General features: G+C 32.8%; 2 protein-coding genes across 3 annotated transcripts; both read right to left on the bottom strand.

Moving 5' to 3' along the window:
• Positions 1-158: 158 nt before the first annotated feature.
• On the bottom strand, positions 159-2,347 carry LOC123916800 (F-box protein At4g22280-like). Of its 2 annotated transcripts, XM_045968342.1 has the most exons (3): positions 2,221-2,329; positions 1,205-2,107; positions 159-1,071 (listed from the first exon to the last, which is right to left on the bottom strand). In XM_045968342.1, the coding sequence occupies exons 2-3, from the start codon at positions 2,093-2,095 to the stop codon at positions 772-774; spliced, it is 1,191 nt and encodes a 396-aa protein (XP_045824298.1). In that variant the 5' UTR covers positions 2,096-2,107; positions 2,221-2,329; the 3' UTR covers positions 159-771. The 2 variants fall into 2 exon arrangements, with proteins under 2 accessions (XP_045824298.1, XP_045824299.1); XM_045968343.1 differs by having other exon boundaries at positions 1,205-2,347.
• A 1,894-nt stretch (positions 2,348-4,241) lies between these two features.
• Positions 4,242-9,678, bottom strand: LOC123916802 (putative F-box/FBD/LRR-repeat protein At1g78760). The gene is made up of 4 exons (XM_045968344.1): positions 9,333-9,678; positions 7,990-8,936; positions 7,554-7,859; positions 4,242-4,601 (listed from the first exon to the last, which is right to left on the bottom strand). The coding sequence occupies exons 2-3, from the start codon at positions 8,923-8,925 to the stop codon at positions 7,557-7,559; spliced, it is 1,239 nt and encodes a 412-aa protein (XP_045824300.1). The 5' UTR covers positions 8,926-8,936; positions 9,333-9,678; the 3' UTR covers positions 4,242-4,601; positions 7,554-7,556.
• Between the last annotated feature and the right edge of the window lie 4,816 nt (positions 9,679-14,494).

Raw genomic sequence — 14,494 nt, forward strand, 5'->3', positions numbered from 1 at the left:
TTTTTTTTAAGAAGTGAAATTAGCCCACCCAAATTGGTACTAGAGATAATCAAACCTGAAACTTTAAGGAGGAACTCTAAGGAGGAGTACATTCCCAGGTCCCAAGCCAATACCACAAGACCAATCCAAGTGGGTTTGAGTCCAAATAATATTATACAATTGGATCAATAAATCACACCTTTGAAAAACAAATACTCATTAGCAAAAACCATAGTTGTTTAAAGAAACAAAAAGTATAGCCATGTAAATAGAGGTAGGACAATGTAGAAATAAAAAGTAGAATTTGATTTAGACTAACTTGTCTCTCTACTAAACTATGAATTACTAAGCCGTATTCCATATAAATTGGAGGGATAGGACAAAAAAAACTTAAATATATTGTTACCAAATATCAATAGTTAGCAATGTAAGTTAGAGAATATAGTTTGACAACGAATCAAAATATTCTCAACAAATAGCACTGGCCTAAAACATATTAAAATTTAGTGTCAATAAATACTTTGAATGACACAGAATATCAATCACCAAAGTTTCATCTCTAAAATTCATGTAGACAAAGTTTGATCTCAATGAACATACCAAAATCACCAAATACTCAATGAAGATCATCACATAACATAAACATGCATAAACAAAATTCAGCACTTCAACCAGCATCAATATTGCATACTAAATACTGTAATTCCTATACAGCAGAGCTTCTCCACACTTTTCCATCTGTCTTCTCAATAAAAATAAACATAGAAGGAAAGAAAAAGTAAAACAAACCAATCATAAGCGTCTCGGTCTAAGAGGTCTTTTTGTGCCATCGACGTAGTCAACTCTTGCACGGAGTGAATTTTGAAGCAAGAACTCCACCATTCCAACAGGTATGGGTGACGGTTCCCATCCAAATTCAAATGCTTTTTTTATCCGGGCTGTTTCTTCCCCTGACTCGACTGTCAGTAACTTGACCTTGCACAGTAACATGCGAAGTTCGTATTGAATTTCGTCAAATTCCACTCTCAATGACTTCAAGTTACCCAAGGTAGGGAAGTTTAACTTAAACATGCCAGGAAATAAGGAGAGAACCTAAGCAATAAGGGATGGACGCAAATTAGTAGTATAATGCAAGTCAAATAATTTTTTATGAAGTTTAGAAAACAATAAAAGTGTATCTTAAGAAGAAAGTAAAATCGTCTCAAAAAGTGCTAAGTTAAAGTACCTGAAGAGTAGTTGCAGTGACGGTCAATGATTCTATATTAGCAAACTCTAGGAGCCAGCTGAATAGAAACATAGGAGGCCCCAGGTTATATGAAACTACTTCTGCTTCTGCATGAATATCTACATGTTTAAGAGAAGAAACATCGCTAGCAGAGATACTCTGACAAGGAGTACCACAAAAAGCAAATGTACAAAGACTTGGAGTACATAGCTCAATTTTGTAATAGTCATTTGAGTTATTGTATATGGTTAAATTGACAAGCGTCGCACTTGATATGCAGAGGGTTTCTGTACCTTTCACGGTACAATCGCAAATAAACAAATTATTCAACCTATTAAGGATTGAAAATGGTTCAGCACAATCATTATCGCCAACACAAAATGTGAAATTCCCTAGTTGCAAGTTAGTTAATGCCGGCAAATCGAGAGATTTTGGAAATAGTGTTTCATGACCTATGCCATTGTGAATGGAAAGTTTAAGATGTGTTAAAGTCTCACATGAAAACGGAATTTGTGCAATGTCACCATTGACATAAAGTCCTAATTGTTGGACATTGTGAGAAAGAGCATAATTCACAACCGTTTTGAGTATATGTGGTTCAAAGCGACAATTATAACGCTCAAAATCAAGAGACTGCAATGAGATAGAGGAATCACGAAGAGATAGAACCTTAGACACACATTTAGTAAATATCTTGATAGTTCGAAAGTCTGATTTATGCAATATAAGGGCGGGAAGATGTTTCCACATATCCTTCCATCTTCTGGACAGAACACAAGTTCCAACCGCTTGTTTGATGTTCAAAAGTAACAATATGTGAATGATAACACAGTCAGGTAAGTCGCTGAGTCTGTCTTTGTTTTCACTTTCTTTGTTGGTAGAATTGGACATTTGGATAAATACCTAATAATCAGACAAAAGAAAGAAAGAAACTGAATAGAAAATCAAATTCCATAAAGTTTGTTGCAAAAACAATAGGGAAAACGTAGAAACTGAATTTGAGAAATAGAAAATACCGAGTGTAGTAGCTAGTTGCTTAATGAGTTTGGAACTATGGGAGGATGAGAAAAGACAATGTGAATTTGCAAAGATTTGACACTTCCACAACCTCTACAGATTTTTGTGTCTTTGTTAATCCTCTTGTTGTTAAGGAAGAAACCCTAGTAATTTAAAATTCTCGATCCCAAGATAATTAAACCTTGAATTATAATAATAAAAACTTACTTAATTAACATTAGGCGGTTTTATACTACCATCGTTTTCTACTATAAGAAGAAATGTATATTTATAAAATAAAAATAAAAATAAAAATATAAATACAATAAATTAAAAGATGTTATGCTTAAAAATATCAACAAAACAAACAATCAATAGCCAACTAAGAGTCTAGCTTTTTTTCTCCATCTTGTACCAAAAAAAACTAAGAGTCTAGCTTGATTACTGGAACTAACTGCGGATAAAAATTTCACCAATTTTTTTTTAAAAAACAGAAACAATCAAAAGATTGTCAATAAAAAAAAATCTATGCATTAAAAAAAAAAAGAAAAAGTAAGATAAATACAACAAAAATAGTATATATGAATCTATGCATAAAATAGGAATATCAAAATAAAAACATAAACAATATTTTTCATAAAAAAAATAAACAATATTACTACCAAAATTACTACTAATTATTAATAATACTATAATAAAATTATTATAAAAAATATAATAACAAAGTTATTATTAAGAAAATAAAGTGAATTACTATCAAATTTACTAAATTACCCTAAATATTCCTAATCAAATTTCTAATTTTTTTATATTGATCACATGCTCCAATCAAGACAATCAAACAAATCATAGTGACTTAAAACGAAGTGTCTTTTAAGGAGAAGTAGGGCCAAACACAATTTTGATAAAAATTTTAAAATAAGAAGTGTCTTTTTTTAAATTAAGAAAATACAATATAAGTGACTTATAAAATATTTTTTTTATAATACTTATATTTTTTAAGTTTTTGTTATTATTAGTTGTTATTATATTTTTTAAGTTTATTATTAGTATAATTATCTGTTATTATATAGCTTTTTTTTCTTTGCTATTATTATCTTTTTCGATATTTATCCAAATATTGTTTACATCGTTTTTTAAGTTTTTTATTATTAAGATATTTATCTTTTAAAAATCACGTCTCTACATAATATAATATTTTTTTTATTAAAAATCAATGAATTTCATAAGTCTATTATTTATAAAAAAAAAATTGTATTAAAATGATTGTTTTTTGAACCATTATCTTGAATTCGATTAGTTTAGTGGCCAGAACTCTGCATGTTTGTTTTCTATTCTAAAATTTCAAAATGATCTAACTATAAATCATACAACTACTAACGCTTTTCTATTTTCTTTGTTTTGTCATAAAAAAAAAAATAGAGTGCAAAAGCATCACACGGTGGATATCACATCTCAACTATGTTGACACCCATAACCACCACCTATCATTTATAACACCGCAATAATTAAATATTAAATAAATAAGGGAAGATGAAATTATTGTGAAGACAAAAAGAGTGCATAACAAAATAACAAGAGAAGATGAAATTATTGTCAAAGAACACTAAAAAATATACCAAACATGGTATAGTCAGAAACAAAAGAAAGGTAGATCATTCTTGTTACGGGAAAAGTCGTAAGAGATGAAATTTGGGATGCTGCAGAAACAATACCAAATTTTTTACTTCTTTGTTCGATTTGTTATACTTGTGTTAGGGAAAAGCTATAGAGCACAACAAAATATTCATTATTTGAATTGATTGTTGTAATTTGAGTTCTCCTTGATTATGATTTGACACCAAATAACCTGTTTAGTCTAACAAATGTGTTTGTTTATGATAAATCACACACTTTTGTCGACATTACTATTGCTTATGAGATGTCGATTTCCATTGATTACCTCTGTTTGTCTTTTCTGAATGTTTATAAGCTAGTAACTAGGCTTTTGTTCTATTTTATAACATTTTTAGTATAAACTAGCACCCATTAACTTAGCTCAGTTAGCAGAACATTGCATTATATATGGAGGGGACCGGGGCTCGAACCTTAGTCATCCCACTTATCCACCTTAAGGGTGGAATTTCTAACCACTTCTAAATGAACTTGAGCCGAAACATTAGAACATCAAATAACATATATACAAACAATATTTCAGTAACTGTACTACTAGCACTAATATTACTTAATTAATGTCAGACTGGAACAAGAGAGTTTCTCCACTTAATCAATAATTGTCACTTCATTTGGCTGTTAAACACAGTCACAGCCCAATTTTCCTAACTGCCTCGTATCACTCCTTCAAGAGCTGCATCCGACATAATGGATCACTTCCTATCTTCTAATAAAAGTTTCCAGGTACCTGTAGGTCAGATGTAGGTAATGTAAGAAGTCGAATGAATCTTATTGAGAAGTATGTTACCTGCACAACTCTTACATTTGCATTTACAAGTGTGGCAGAAGTTTATTTTTAAGTTTCATTAGTAAATATCAGGCGGGGGCGGGGAACTTCAACTCAGATTGTGAATACCTACAAGTTGTGAATACCAGAGTTGTTTAGAATACTGTAAGTTTATGCGAGTACAGTGGTGTAAGAAGTAAAAAGTGGAATGAATCTTACACAGATAATGGGGACATTGATACCCGCCCAAACCCTACCCGTTTTGACGTGGAAAACCCGAGTTGACTGGGTTTGGATTTTCCCCGATTTCAAAAGATGTGGTTGGGGCGGGTAATGGGGACATTGATACCTACCCCGAACCCGCCCCGCTTATATTAAAATTATATTTGACCTATTTTAAATTAGAAACTCTTAGACACTCTTAAATTACATTCATATGTTTAATTTGACTAAAAAATAACTTTTTTCTTTATTTTAAAAATATTGTTGAAACAAAATAATTTTGGGTTTTTAACTTTTTTTACGAGGTTGGAGCGGGTAATAGGGACATTGATACCCACCCTGAACATATCCCCGAACCCGCCCCGCTTATATTAAAATTATATTTTACATATTTTAAATTAGAAACCCTTAGACAATCTCTTAAATTACATTCATATGTTTATGTTTAATTTGAGTAAAAAATAACCTTTTCTTTATTTAAAAAATATCATTGAAACAAAATAATTTTGGGTTTTTAACTTTTTTTAATAAAAAAAATACTAAAATACAATCAAAGCTCATGTGGAAAGACGCAAAACGGGGAAACCCGAACCCCGTCGCGAATACCCGATCACCGTTGGGTATGGGTTTGAGGTTGTATTTTTTATCCTCGTTTGAAATTGGGATGGGTTTGGGGAAACCCGAACTTTATGGGTTTGAGTTTGGGGAGGGCAAAATCCACCCCCGCCCAGCCCCGTTGCCATGTCTAATATTTAGGACTTCTTTTGTTAGTCGGAAAAACAAACACTTATCTAAGTTGCGAAGTTCCTCTAAGTTCACTACAAATTTATAATGGAACAATATGTGGTTCAAGATGCATGTACGCGAGCTCTTTTTTACATGTTGGCAGTTAATGCTTATCTCAGGCTGTGAACAGCCAATAAGCTAGAAGTTAGTTCTAAAAACAATTTGAAGGCCCTGATCTAAAATTAAAAATTGATCAACTAATAAAAAGTACAAAAAATGTCATACTCTAATTAAATTGGAAATAAACAAACTACATATAATAAAAAAAATATTTTATAATTTAGTTTTTAAAAAACAATTTGTAATTTATTTATTTATTTTTAAATACTTATTTAATTTTCAAATGTCACATAACCAATTTTTAATTAAAATATTCAACGGGGGCTAGCAAATGCAAAAGGGGGTAAACTTGGGGGGCCAAAATCGAGCAATTGAAACTTGGAGGGCTAAAATCAAGCAATTGTGAAACTTAGAGGGTTAAAATCAAGCAATTGAAATGTGGGGGGCCAAAATCAAGCAATTGTGAAACTTGAGGGGCCAAAACTGCATTTAAGCCAAAACTTTAAAATAACATCAATAACATAAAAAATAGTAATCTTAGTAAATAACATCAAAATCCACCTTCAAACAAATATCATCATCAACCTTTTAGCAACTTAAAAAGAGTCATTATACTAACACTTCTTGAAGCAAATTCACCAACCATATGGATTGGGCCTATACTCATAGTTTTAAAAACCGGACCGGACCGGCCGGTCTGACCGGTCGGACCGGGAACCGGTGGGGTGGCCGGCTCGGTTAGCATGCAGAACCGGTTCTGCTTTAAAACCGCCGAAAACCGTTGTGACCCGGCCGGGTTGATGGTTGAACCGGGAACCGGGTTAACCCGCACGCGTGAACCGGACCGGTTTGAAGAGGAAATCAATTATTTCAAAAAAATTATAAATATGTTGTATATGGGAGTTGAACTCAGGTCATTTGGATATAGCAGCATCACTACTACCACTAGGCCACTCACATTTATGTGATATTTTAAATAACTGAAATATATTTAATACTACTATACTACTATATTAGTTATAAAACATCATGGCATGTATTAATAAATACATTGATCATTTTTTTCCTTAATATTTTTAATTTAATATATATTCATTGTTTTATTTTAATATAAAATATTAAATTATGTATTATTTTTTTTGGACTTATAAATTATGTTGTTCTAATTAAAAATTATGATATGATAATACTTTTATTGACTAAATTATAATATTATACGGTTAGATATGTGAATCAAAATATAAATAATGATGAAATGAAAAGCTTTTGTGTTTTTTCTTTTAAATATATGAAATTTTATTGAAAAAAGTTTGAAAGAAGTTTTTTTTTTTAATTTTATTGTTATGAAATTCAAGTTAATATATTTAAATTTGTTATAAAAGCCGGGTCAATAGTCATGCGGTCTGACCAGTGACCCACTGGTCTGACCAGTGAACCAGTGACCCAGTGCTTTGACCGGGTCGATCACCGGTCCGGGTTTTAAAACATTGCCTATACTATACCATATGAATGGAAAATTTGAAGCCGCCTAATTTGCAGACCCTGTGCCAAGGGACTTTGTTGCCCTTGGTAAGGGCCAGCCCTAGCTAATTTGAATTGGTAGAACAAATGATTAAAGAAGCAGTGTACACACGCACACTGACACATTTTTACAGAATATCAAAACCAATATAACCCTTGCTATAGATCATCCACTTATGTTGGGACTAGACACAATAATGTGAGTATATATATGTAATACAATATATTTCTTTACCCAACAGACTTGTAATCTATCAACTAATAATTGGTTATAACCAAAGAGACTTTGGGAAACAGAAACAGAGAAGGAAACAAAAAACTAACCAATTATAAATCTCTCGCTCTACGAGGTAGCCTTTCTTCATCTATGAAGTCAACTTCTGCGGAGGGTGAATTCTGAAGCAAGAAGTCCACTATTCCTTCAGGTACGAGTGGAGATGGTTCCAATCCTTTTTTAAATGCTTTTCTTAACCTAGCAGCTTCTTTCTTTGACTTGACTTTCCGTAACTTGACATCGCACAGTCTCTTGCGAAATCCATATTCAAGTGCTTTTATAATAATTCTCAATGACTTCAAGTTAACCAAGGAAGGGAGTTTAATATTCAACAAATTAGGAAGTAAGGAGAGAACCTAAGCAATGAGAAATGCACGTGGATTAGTCTAATGGAAGTAAATTAATATTTGGTAAAATTAAGAAATAAATAAATAGGAATCTTAAAAGAAAGTCAAAATAGCCTCAACACATGCCAAGTTAAGGTACCTGAAGAGTAGCTGCAGAGACTGTCAATGATTTTATATTAGCAAACTCTAGCAGCCAGCTAAATAGAAACAGAGGAGGGTCACCAGGACATGAAGATATATCGGCATCAATATCAACATGCTTAAGAGAAGAAGCATTGCACCCAGAAATTCTCTGATATGGGGTACCGGTAAAAACAAATGTACAAAGACATGGAGTACATAGATCAACTTTGTAAAAGTTGTCTCCGTCATCATATATAGTAAAATTTATAAGTGTCGCATTTGATAGGTAAAGAGTTTGTCCACCTCTCACACTACATTTCGAAATAACCAAACTATTCAACCTATTAAAGTTCAAAAATGGCTCGACACGGTCATTATCGCCAACACAAAATGTAAAATGCTCTAGTTGCAAGTTGGTTATTGCCGGTAAAGTAAGAGATTTTGGAAACATTGTTTCACGATTAAGACCCGGGTAAATCGAAAGCTTAAGATGTGTTAAAGTCTGACAAGAAAACACAGTAGACGGAATTTCTGCAATGTCACCATTGACATAAAGTCCTAACTGCTGGACATTGTGCGAAATAGCATAATTTACAACCCGTTTGAGTATGTGAAGCTCCAAGCAACCATTTTGACGCCTAAAATCGAGGGCCTGCAATGCCATAGAGGAATCGCGAAGAGCTAAAACCTTAGACACAAATTTGGTGAATATCTTATAAGTTCGATAGTCATTAGAATACAAAATAAGTTTTGGAAGACGTTTCCAGAGATCCTTCCATCTTTTGGACAGAACGCAAGTTTCAACAGCCTGTTTGGCATTCAAGAATGAGAGTATGTGAAGAATAACAGTTTCGGGTAAATCACCGAGTCTGTCTTCATTTTCAGACTCGCTGAGCTTTATTCTCTTCGGCGCTGTTGGCGCAATCATAATCTCAGATGCAGAATCAGACATTCAAAAAGTACCTAATCAGAATAACACGGACACACTAATGTAAAAAATATAGGACCAATTGAGAATCAAAATAAAAGATATAAACTGAGAATCAAAATATATACATGTAAATTTAAGATATTTTACCTTTATCCATCTACTATAAAAAAAAAACTAAAAATATTATAATCAAAATGTCACGTGTTCAATTACTCGTTGATCAGTATTGTTGTTTCGACAGTGTCGGACACCGATCAAAGAAAGGTTCAAGTAAAGGAAAAATTGAGTTTTTTTACACTAGTCCGAGCTAGTGTCCTACTAGTGGTGTCGACACCACGACATGCCTAATGATATCCGTGCTTCATAGGGAATTGTAAATTGATTGGGAAAAGCTGAAAAGGAAAATTCATCGTAGAAAAAAGAAATACCTGAAGAGTTGTGATCTGAGTTGCAGTTAGTGAATGGAATGAATTTAGAACGCTGGGATAAGGAGTAGAGACGATGGATTTGAAGCAGTTTAAAATCAAGTTTTCTAGGGTTTATATTTTAGATTGATTTTTGAGCGAAGAAATTGAACAAGTTTCTCGATAACAGAACAGAACTTCCCTTGTTTGTTGGTTCGTAGTTCGTACACCAAATGGAAGGATAGATCAGTGTGGGTTCAAATATGCTTTTCCGTCTGTTTTAGAAACGAAAATTTCATGGAAAGTCGAAAGATTGCCATTGCCAATGCCAAATGTCTAAAGTAGCTCTATTTTATTACTATCTTTTGCCGATAAAAAATAAATTGATTTTTGCTTTTAACACCCCTTAATAATCCAGTTACACCTCAAAATGACCCAAATACCCCTTTTATAAATTTAATTTTCAAAACAACCTATTTTTCTGATAAATTCCTGTCACGTATTCTTCTTCTCCCACTCTCCCATTCTCTTCCACAACCTTCACATTTTAATCTCCTTTCTTCTACATTTGTCTAGTGTCTACAAATAATGGTACGTTCGTTGGTCTCGTTCAAATATTTATCATGAAATTAGCCAACGAGTACTTCAAGCAATTTTTTTTTAACCAAGCAAACTTAATTCATATCATTAACTAATAAATGTTCAATACATAAGGGAATAATCTCAAACTTATGGAAACTAGCCCAAACATTGGCCGCCTTAGCAAGAGTATGAGCAACCAAATTCGCTTGTCTCCTAACAAACTTAACCTCAAAGTTTACATAAGAAGATGACATAAGAAGAATAATATCATTAACAATTAAACTAAATTCCGAATTGCCTTTTGATTTACCAGAAGCAGAAGAAGAATTAGTAGCGGGTTATCAAACAGAATATTCGGGTATTAGATTTGGTTTATTTTATGTTGCTTCCTATTTAAACCTTTTTATTTCTTCATTATTTGTAACAGTTCTTTACTTCTCGAATGGATGGCGTCAACCAACAATCATAACCCTTTTCTTCAAATGAATGAATCTCATGAAAATCCAATCTAGACAAATCACGAATTATCGTTACCTACAAAATTCAAAATTGTTTTATTACTGCTTAATTTGCAAATCTTATATTTCTTCTAAAATATGTAGGCTTGTACCTTTGTTGGTATAGAGGAGTGTTATCTAAACACAAAATTTAGGGACACACAATTGACACACCTTTTTACCACTCACATGCACAAAAATCGATGAATGTAAATAATATTAAAAAAAAATAAAAAGTGTATATTTGTTGTATTTTTATTTGAAAATTGTGTTGGAATAACATTTTCCGTTGGTATCAATAGAACATCTTCACTTTGGGTTATACGTGAATTGAATTTACATTGTCATACGTAAATTAAATTTGCATAGTCATGCTAGACAAAATGAAAACATAGGATCTAACTAAAACCGCAGAAATTCAACTATGTATGAAACAACTTGTAATTCAATGTTTAATCATTCATAAAGTTTGGTTACATCTCCAATCCATGAATGTTTGTGTGGGAGAGAGGTGGAGATTGAAAAACGGTTTTGGAAAAAATTATATGAACAAGGGTAGTTTTGGTATTATGATAAGTTGTTAAATTAATTTGGGTGTAACCAAATATTTTTGGGGTGTTATTAGAAAAATTCAAATAAATTTATTTGCGATTTATTTCGATTTTGGATTACAAATGAAAAATCAATCTAAAATTTGATCCGATCCAACAATTTTCATAAAAGACTTAAAAAACACATAAAAATATTTAGTTTCTTGTGGTTTTAGATTTTTTTTTAGAAACACTTGTGGTTTTAGATTTTTTTAAGATTGATTTGCGAGTTTTATTTGGATTTGAACACCCCTCTATCGTATATAGTGTATTTTGTACTTATCTTTTGCGGAGAATTTTTTTATTTTTTTTTTACATTAAATAGTCTTTGTTATTATTGTTTGCTTAATCTTCCCAAAGAGTTACGCCTCCCGGGGCTTAGGCCCTCATCTTTCTAAAAATAAATAAATAAATTAGTAACCTTAGTGATAATCGATTTTAATATATTAGTTCAGTAGTAGATAATATAGTATTATAGAATTATATTGGTAAAACAAATAATTAAAAAAATAACAAATTCATTTTTTATAAAATAAAAAAAATTAAACAACAAAACGATCACACTTTAAAAGTAATTCAATTCTCGTAAGCTTAGTTAATAGAAATATTATCAAATTTTATATATGTAGGAGTTGAGGTTTTCGTACATTCTATTTATTCATTTTAAAGGTAAAATTTTAACCACTAGACTACTTGACAAAAAAAAAAAGTAATTCAAATTGTTCAAATGACAAGAAAATATGGTAGAAAAAATAAATTTATTAAGAAATAAACAAAACTTAAATATTACCTAAAAGAAAAGAAAGAAAAAAAAAACATTGTATTTTGATTTTGGCGTACATAGTGTATACGAGGATTAAGCCGCGCCGTGCATACCATTTGAGTACAGTACACATCCAATACATAGCATATCCGATAGTAATACTCTCCCTCAAATAGTGTACCCGTGTTTCATATATCTAATTCAAAAAGTTAACACATGAGCAATATTTATTACTTCAAGGTAAAATAAAAAATACTAGTATTGATTTAATAGTAGAGGGAAATGCTTGTTTTCACCAAGGACGAATCAACAAAAACGAAGAATAAAAAGAGTTCAATTGGGCGCGAAGAACTTCAACTCAGATTGAACACTGGTACAAATTTGAATCCCTCTAATTTGCAGGCCATGTGCTAAGGGCCTCGTTGCCCTTGGTAAGGGCCAGCCCTAGCTAATTCGAATTGGTAGTACAAATGGTTACAGAAGCCGTGCACACTGTACACACGCACACCGACCCATTTAAGAATATCAAGCAATATAACCCTTACTATATATCATCCACTTAATGCGAGTATATATGTACAATTTATTTCTTTACCTATGAAGCTTGTAATCTATCAACTAATAATTAGTTATAACCAAAGAGACTTTGGGAAACAGAAACAGAGAATTGGAAACCAAAAAACAAACCAATTATAAACTTCTAGCTCTAAGTACGTGGTAGTAGTTCTGCGTCTATGAAGTCAACTTCTATTGAGGGTGAATTTTGAAGCAAGAAGTTCACTATTCCATCAGGTACGAGTGGAGATGGTTCGAATCCTTTTTTAAATGCTTTTCTTAACCTAGAAACTTCTTTCTTTGACTTGACTTTCCGTAACTTGACATCGCACAGTCTCATACGAAATCCATATTCAAGTGGTTTTACAATAACGTACTCTCAATGACTTCAAGTTACCCAAGGAAGGGAGTTTAAAATTCAACAAATTAGGAACTAAGGACAGAACCTAAGCAATGAGAATTGCATGTGGATTAGTCTAATGGAAGTAAATTAATATTTGGTAAAATTAAGAAATAAAAAAAATAAAAAAAGGAATCTTAAGAAGAAAGTAAAGATAGCCTCAACAAGTGCTAAGTTAAGGTGCCTGAAAAGTAACTCCAGACCCTCAATGATTTTATATTAGCAAACTCAACCAGCCAGTTAAATAGAAACAAAGGAGGGTCATCATCCTCAGGACATGAAAATATATTGGCATCAATATCAACAAACAAGAAACATTGCACACATAAATTTTTCTGATACGGGGTACCGGCAAAAACAAACGTACAAAGACTTGGAGTAAATATATAGATCAACTTTGTAAAAGTTGTATCTTTCGTAAAATTGATAAGTGTCATATTTGATACGTACAGAGTATGTCCACCTCTCACAATACATTTGGAAATGACCAAACTATTCAACCTATTAAAGTTCAAAAATGGCTCAACTTGTCATTATCGCCATCAGAAAATGTAAAATACTCTAGTTGCAAGTTGGTTATTGCCGGCAAACTAAAAGATTTTGGAAGCATTGTTTCGCGAACTCCATCAGGGTAGATGTGTTAAAGTTTGACAAGAAAACACGGTAGATGGAATATCTGCATAAGTGATAAAGTCCTAACCGCTGGACACTGTGTGACATAGCATAATTTATAACCTATTTGAGCATGTGAAGTTCCAAGCAACCATTTTGACGCTTAAAATCGATTCGAGAGCCTGATAAAAGGTATGAGTGTACGACAAAACTTTCATCTGCTTAATTGCGTCTAATGAAATATGTGTGTTGTGGTCCATGTCGGTAGAAGTCCTATAGAGAAAGCATAATTTTGGGTAGTATGAATGAGGTCCTAGTTTCAATCCTCATTGGCAACATTGCCAACCAAAAAAAAAATTTTTTTTTTGAAAAAGCTAAAATGAGATATATATTAACTGAAAAACAGCCTCCTCAGCACAAGATGTGCCAAGATAGACTACCAAAATTTACAATGGGACCAAGAAAGAAATACAACAATCAAAATCATACAAAGCCCATACATAATAAGGGACTAGACCACCAACTATGGTAGTTTGAAACTATAGTAACACTCGTCGTCTTCAACCACCTATAGGAAAAAAGCTTGATCTTGTCCAACAACTGAAGAGGAGTACCGGTTGAGCCTGTAAACAATCTGTGATTTGTTTCTGTCCATAAAACCCACACACTAGCGAGCCAAATAAGTTGCAAGAAAGACCGACGAGCTCGAGATCCACCAGCTGAATAAGTGGACTGAACAAAATGATCCCGAATAGTAGAAGAACTCGTCAATGGAATGCCAATCCAAGTGAAAACTAAAGCCCAAAGAGAACCAAAAAAACTGCAAGAGATGAATAAGTGATAAGCCGACTCTGCCTCCCCACATCCAGAAATGCATAAACGTGCCGCAGTAGATAAAATGCCTCGAGAAATCAGGTTTGACTTTGTAGGCAACCTGTCACGCAATAAACGCCACACAAAAATGGAGACCTTCAATGGGACCTGAGAATGCCAAATGAAGTGCTCCGCATCATCCATAGTAACCGAATCAAGAGTAGTCAAAAGCTGATAAGCTCCCCGGACAGTGTAACCTGTATCAGGATCTGGTTGCCACTGCCACCTATCTGGAATCTGTGCCTGCAATGAAATGTTAGAAAGTAAAGTCTGACACTCCCCCAACATCTCCTCCTCCCACGCCCTCAACTGCC

Source organism: Trifolium pratense, linkage group LG3, assembly GCF_020283565.1.
Source record: "Trifolium pratense cultivar HEN17-A07 linkage group LG3, ARS_RC_1.1, whole genome shotgun sequence".
In the NCBI taxonomy this organism is placed as follows: Eukaryota; Viridiplantae; Streptophyta; class Magnoliopsida; order Fabales; family Fabaceae; genus Trifolium; species Trifolium pratense.

Excerpts from the sequence above, each read along its gene's own strand:
- LOC123916800 (XM_045968343.1), bottom strand. The coding sequence starts at position 2,095 with ATGTCCAATTCTACCAACAAAGAAAGTGAAAACAAAGACAGACTCAGC. Across the intron at positions 1,072-1,204 it reads TCACTGCAACTACTCTTCAG|GTTCTCTCCTTATTTCCTGG; the intron begins GTACTTTAACTT and ends CTTATTGCTTAG.
- LOC123916802 (XM_045968344.1), bottom strand. The coding sequence starts at position 8,925 with ATGTCTGATTCTGCATCTGAGATTATGATTGCGCCAACAGCGCCGAAG. Across the intron at positions 7,860-7,989 it reads TCTCTGCAGCTACTCTTCAG|GTTCTCTCCTTACTTCCTAA; the intron begins GTACCTTAACTT and ends CTCATTGCTTAG.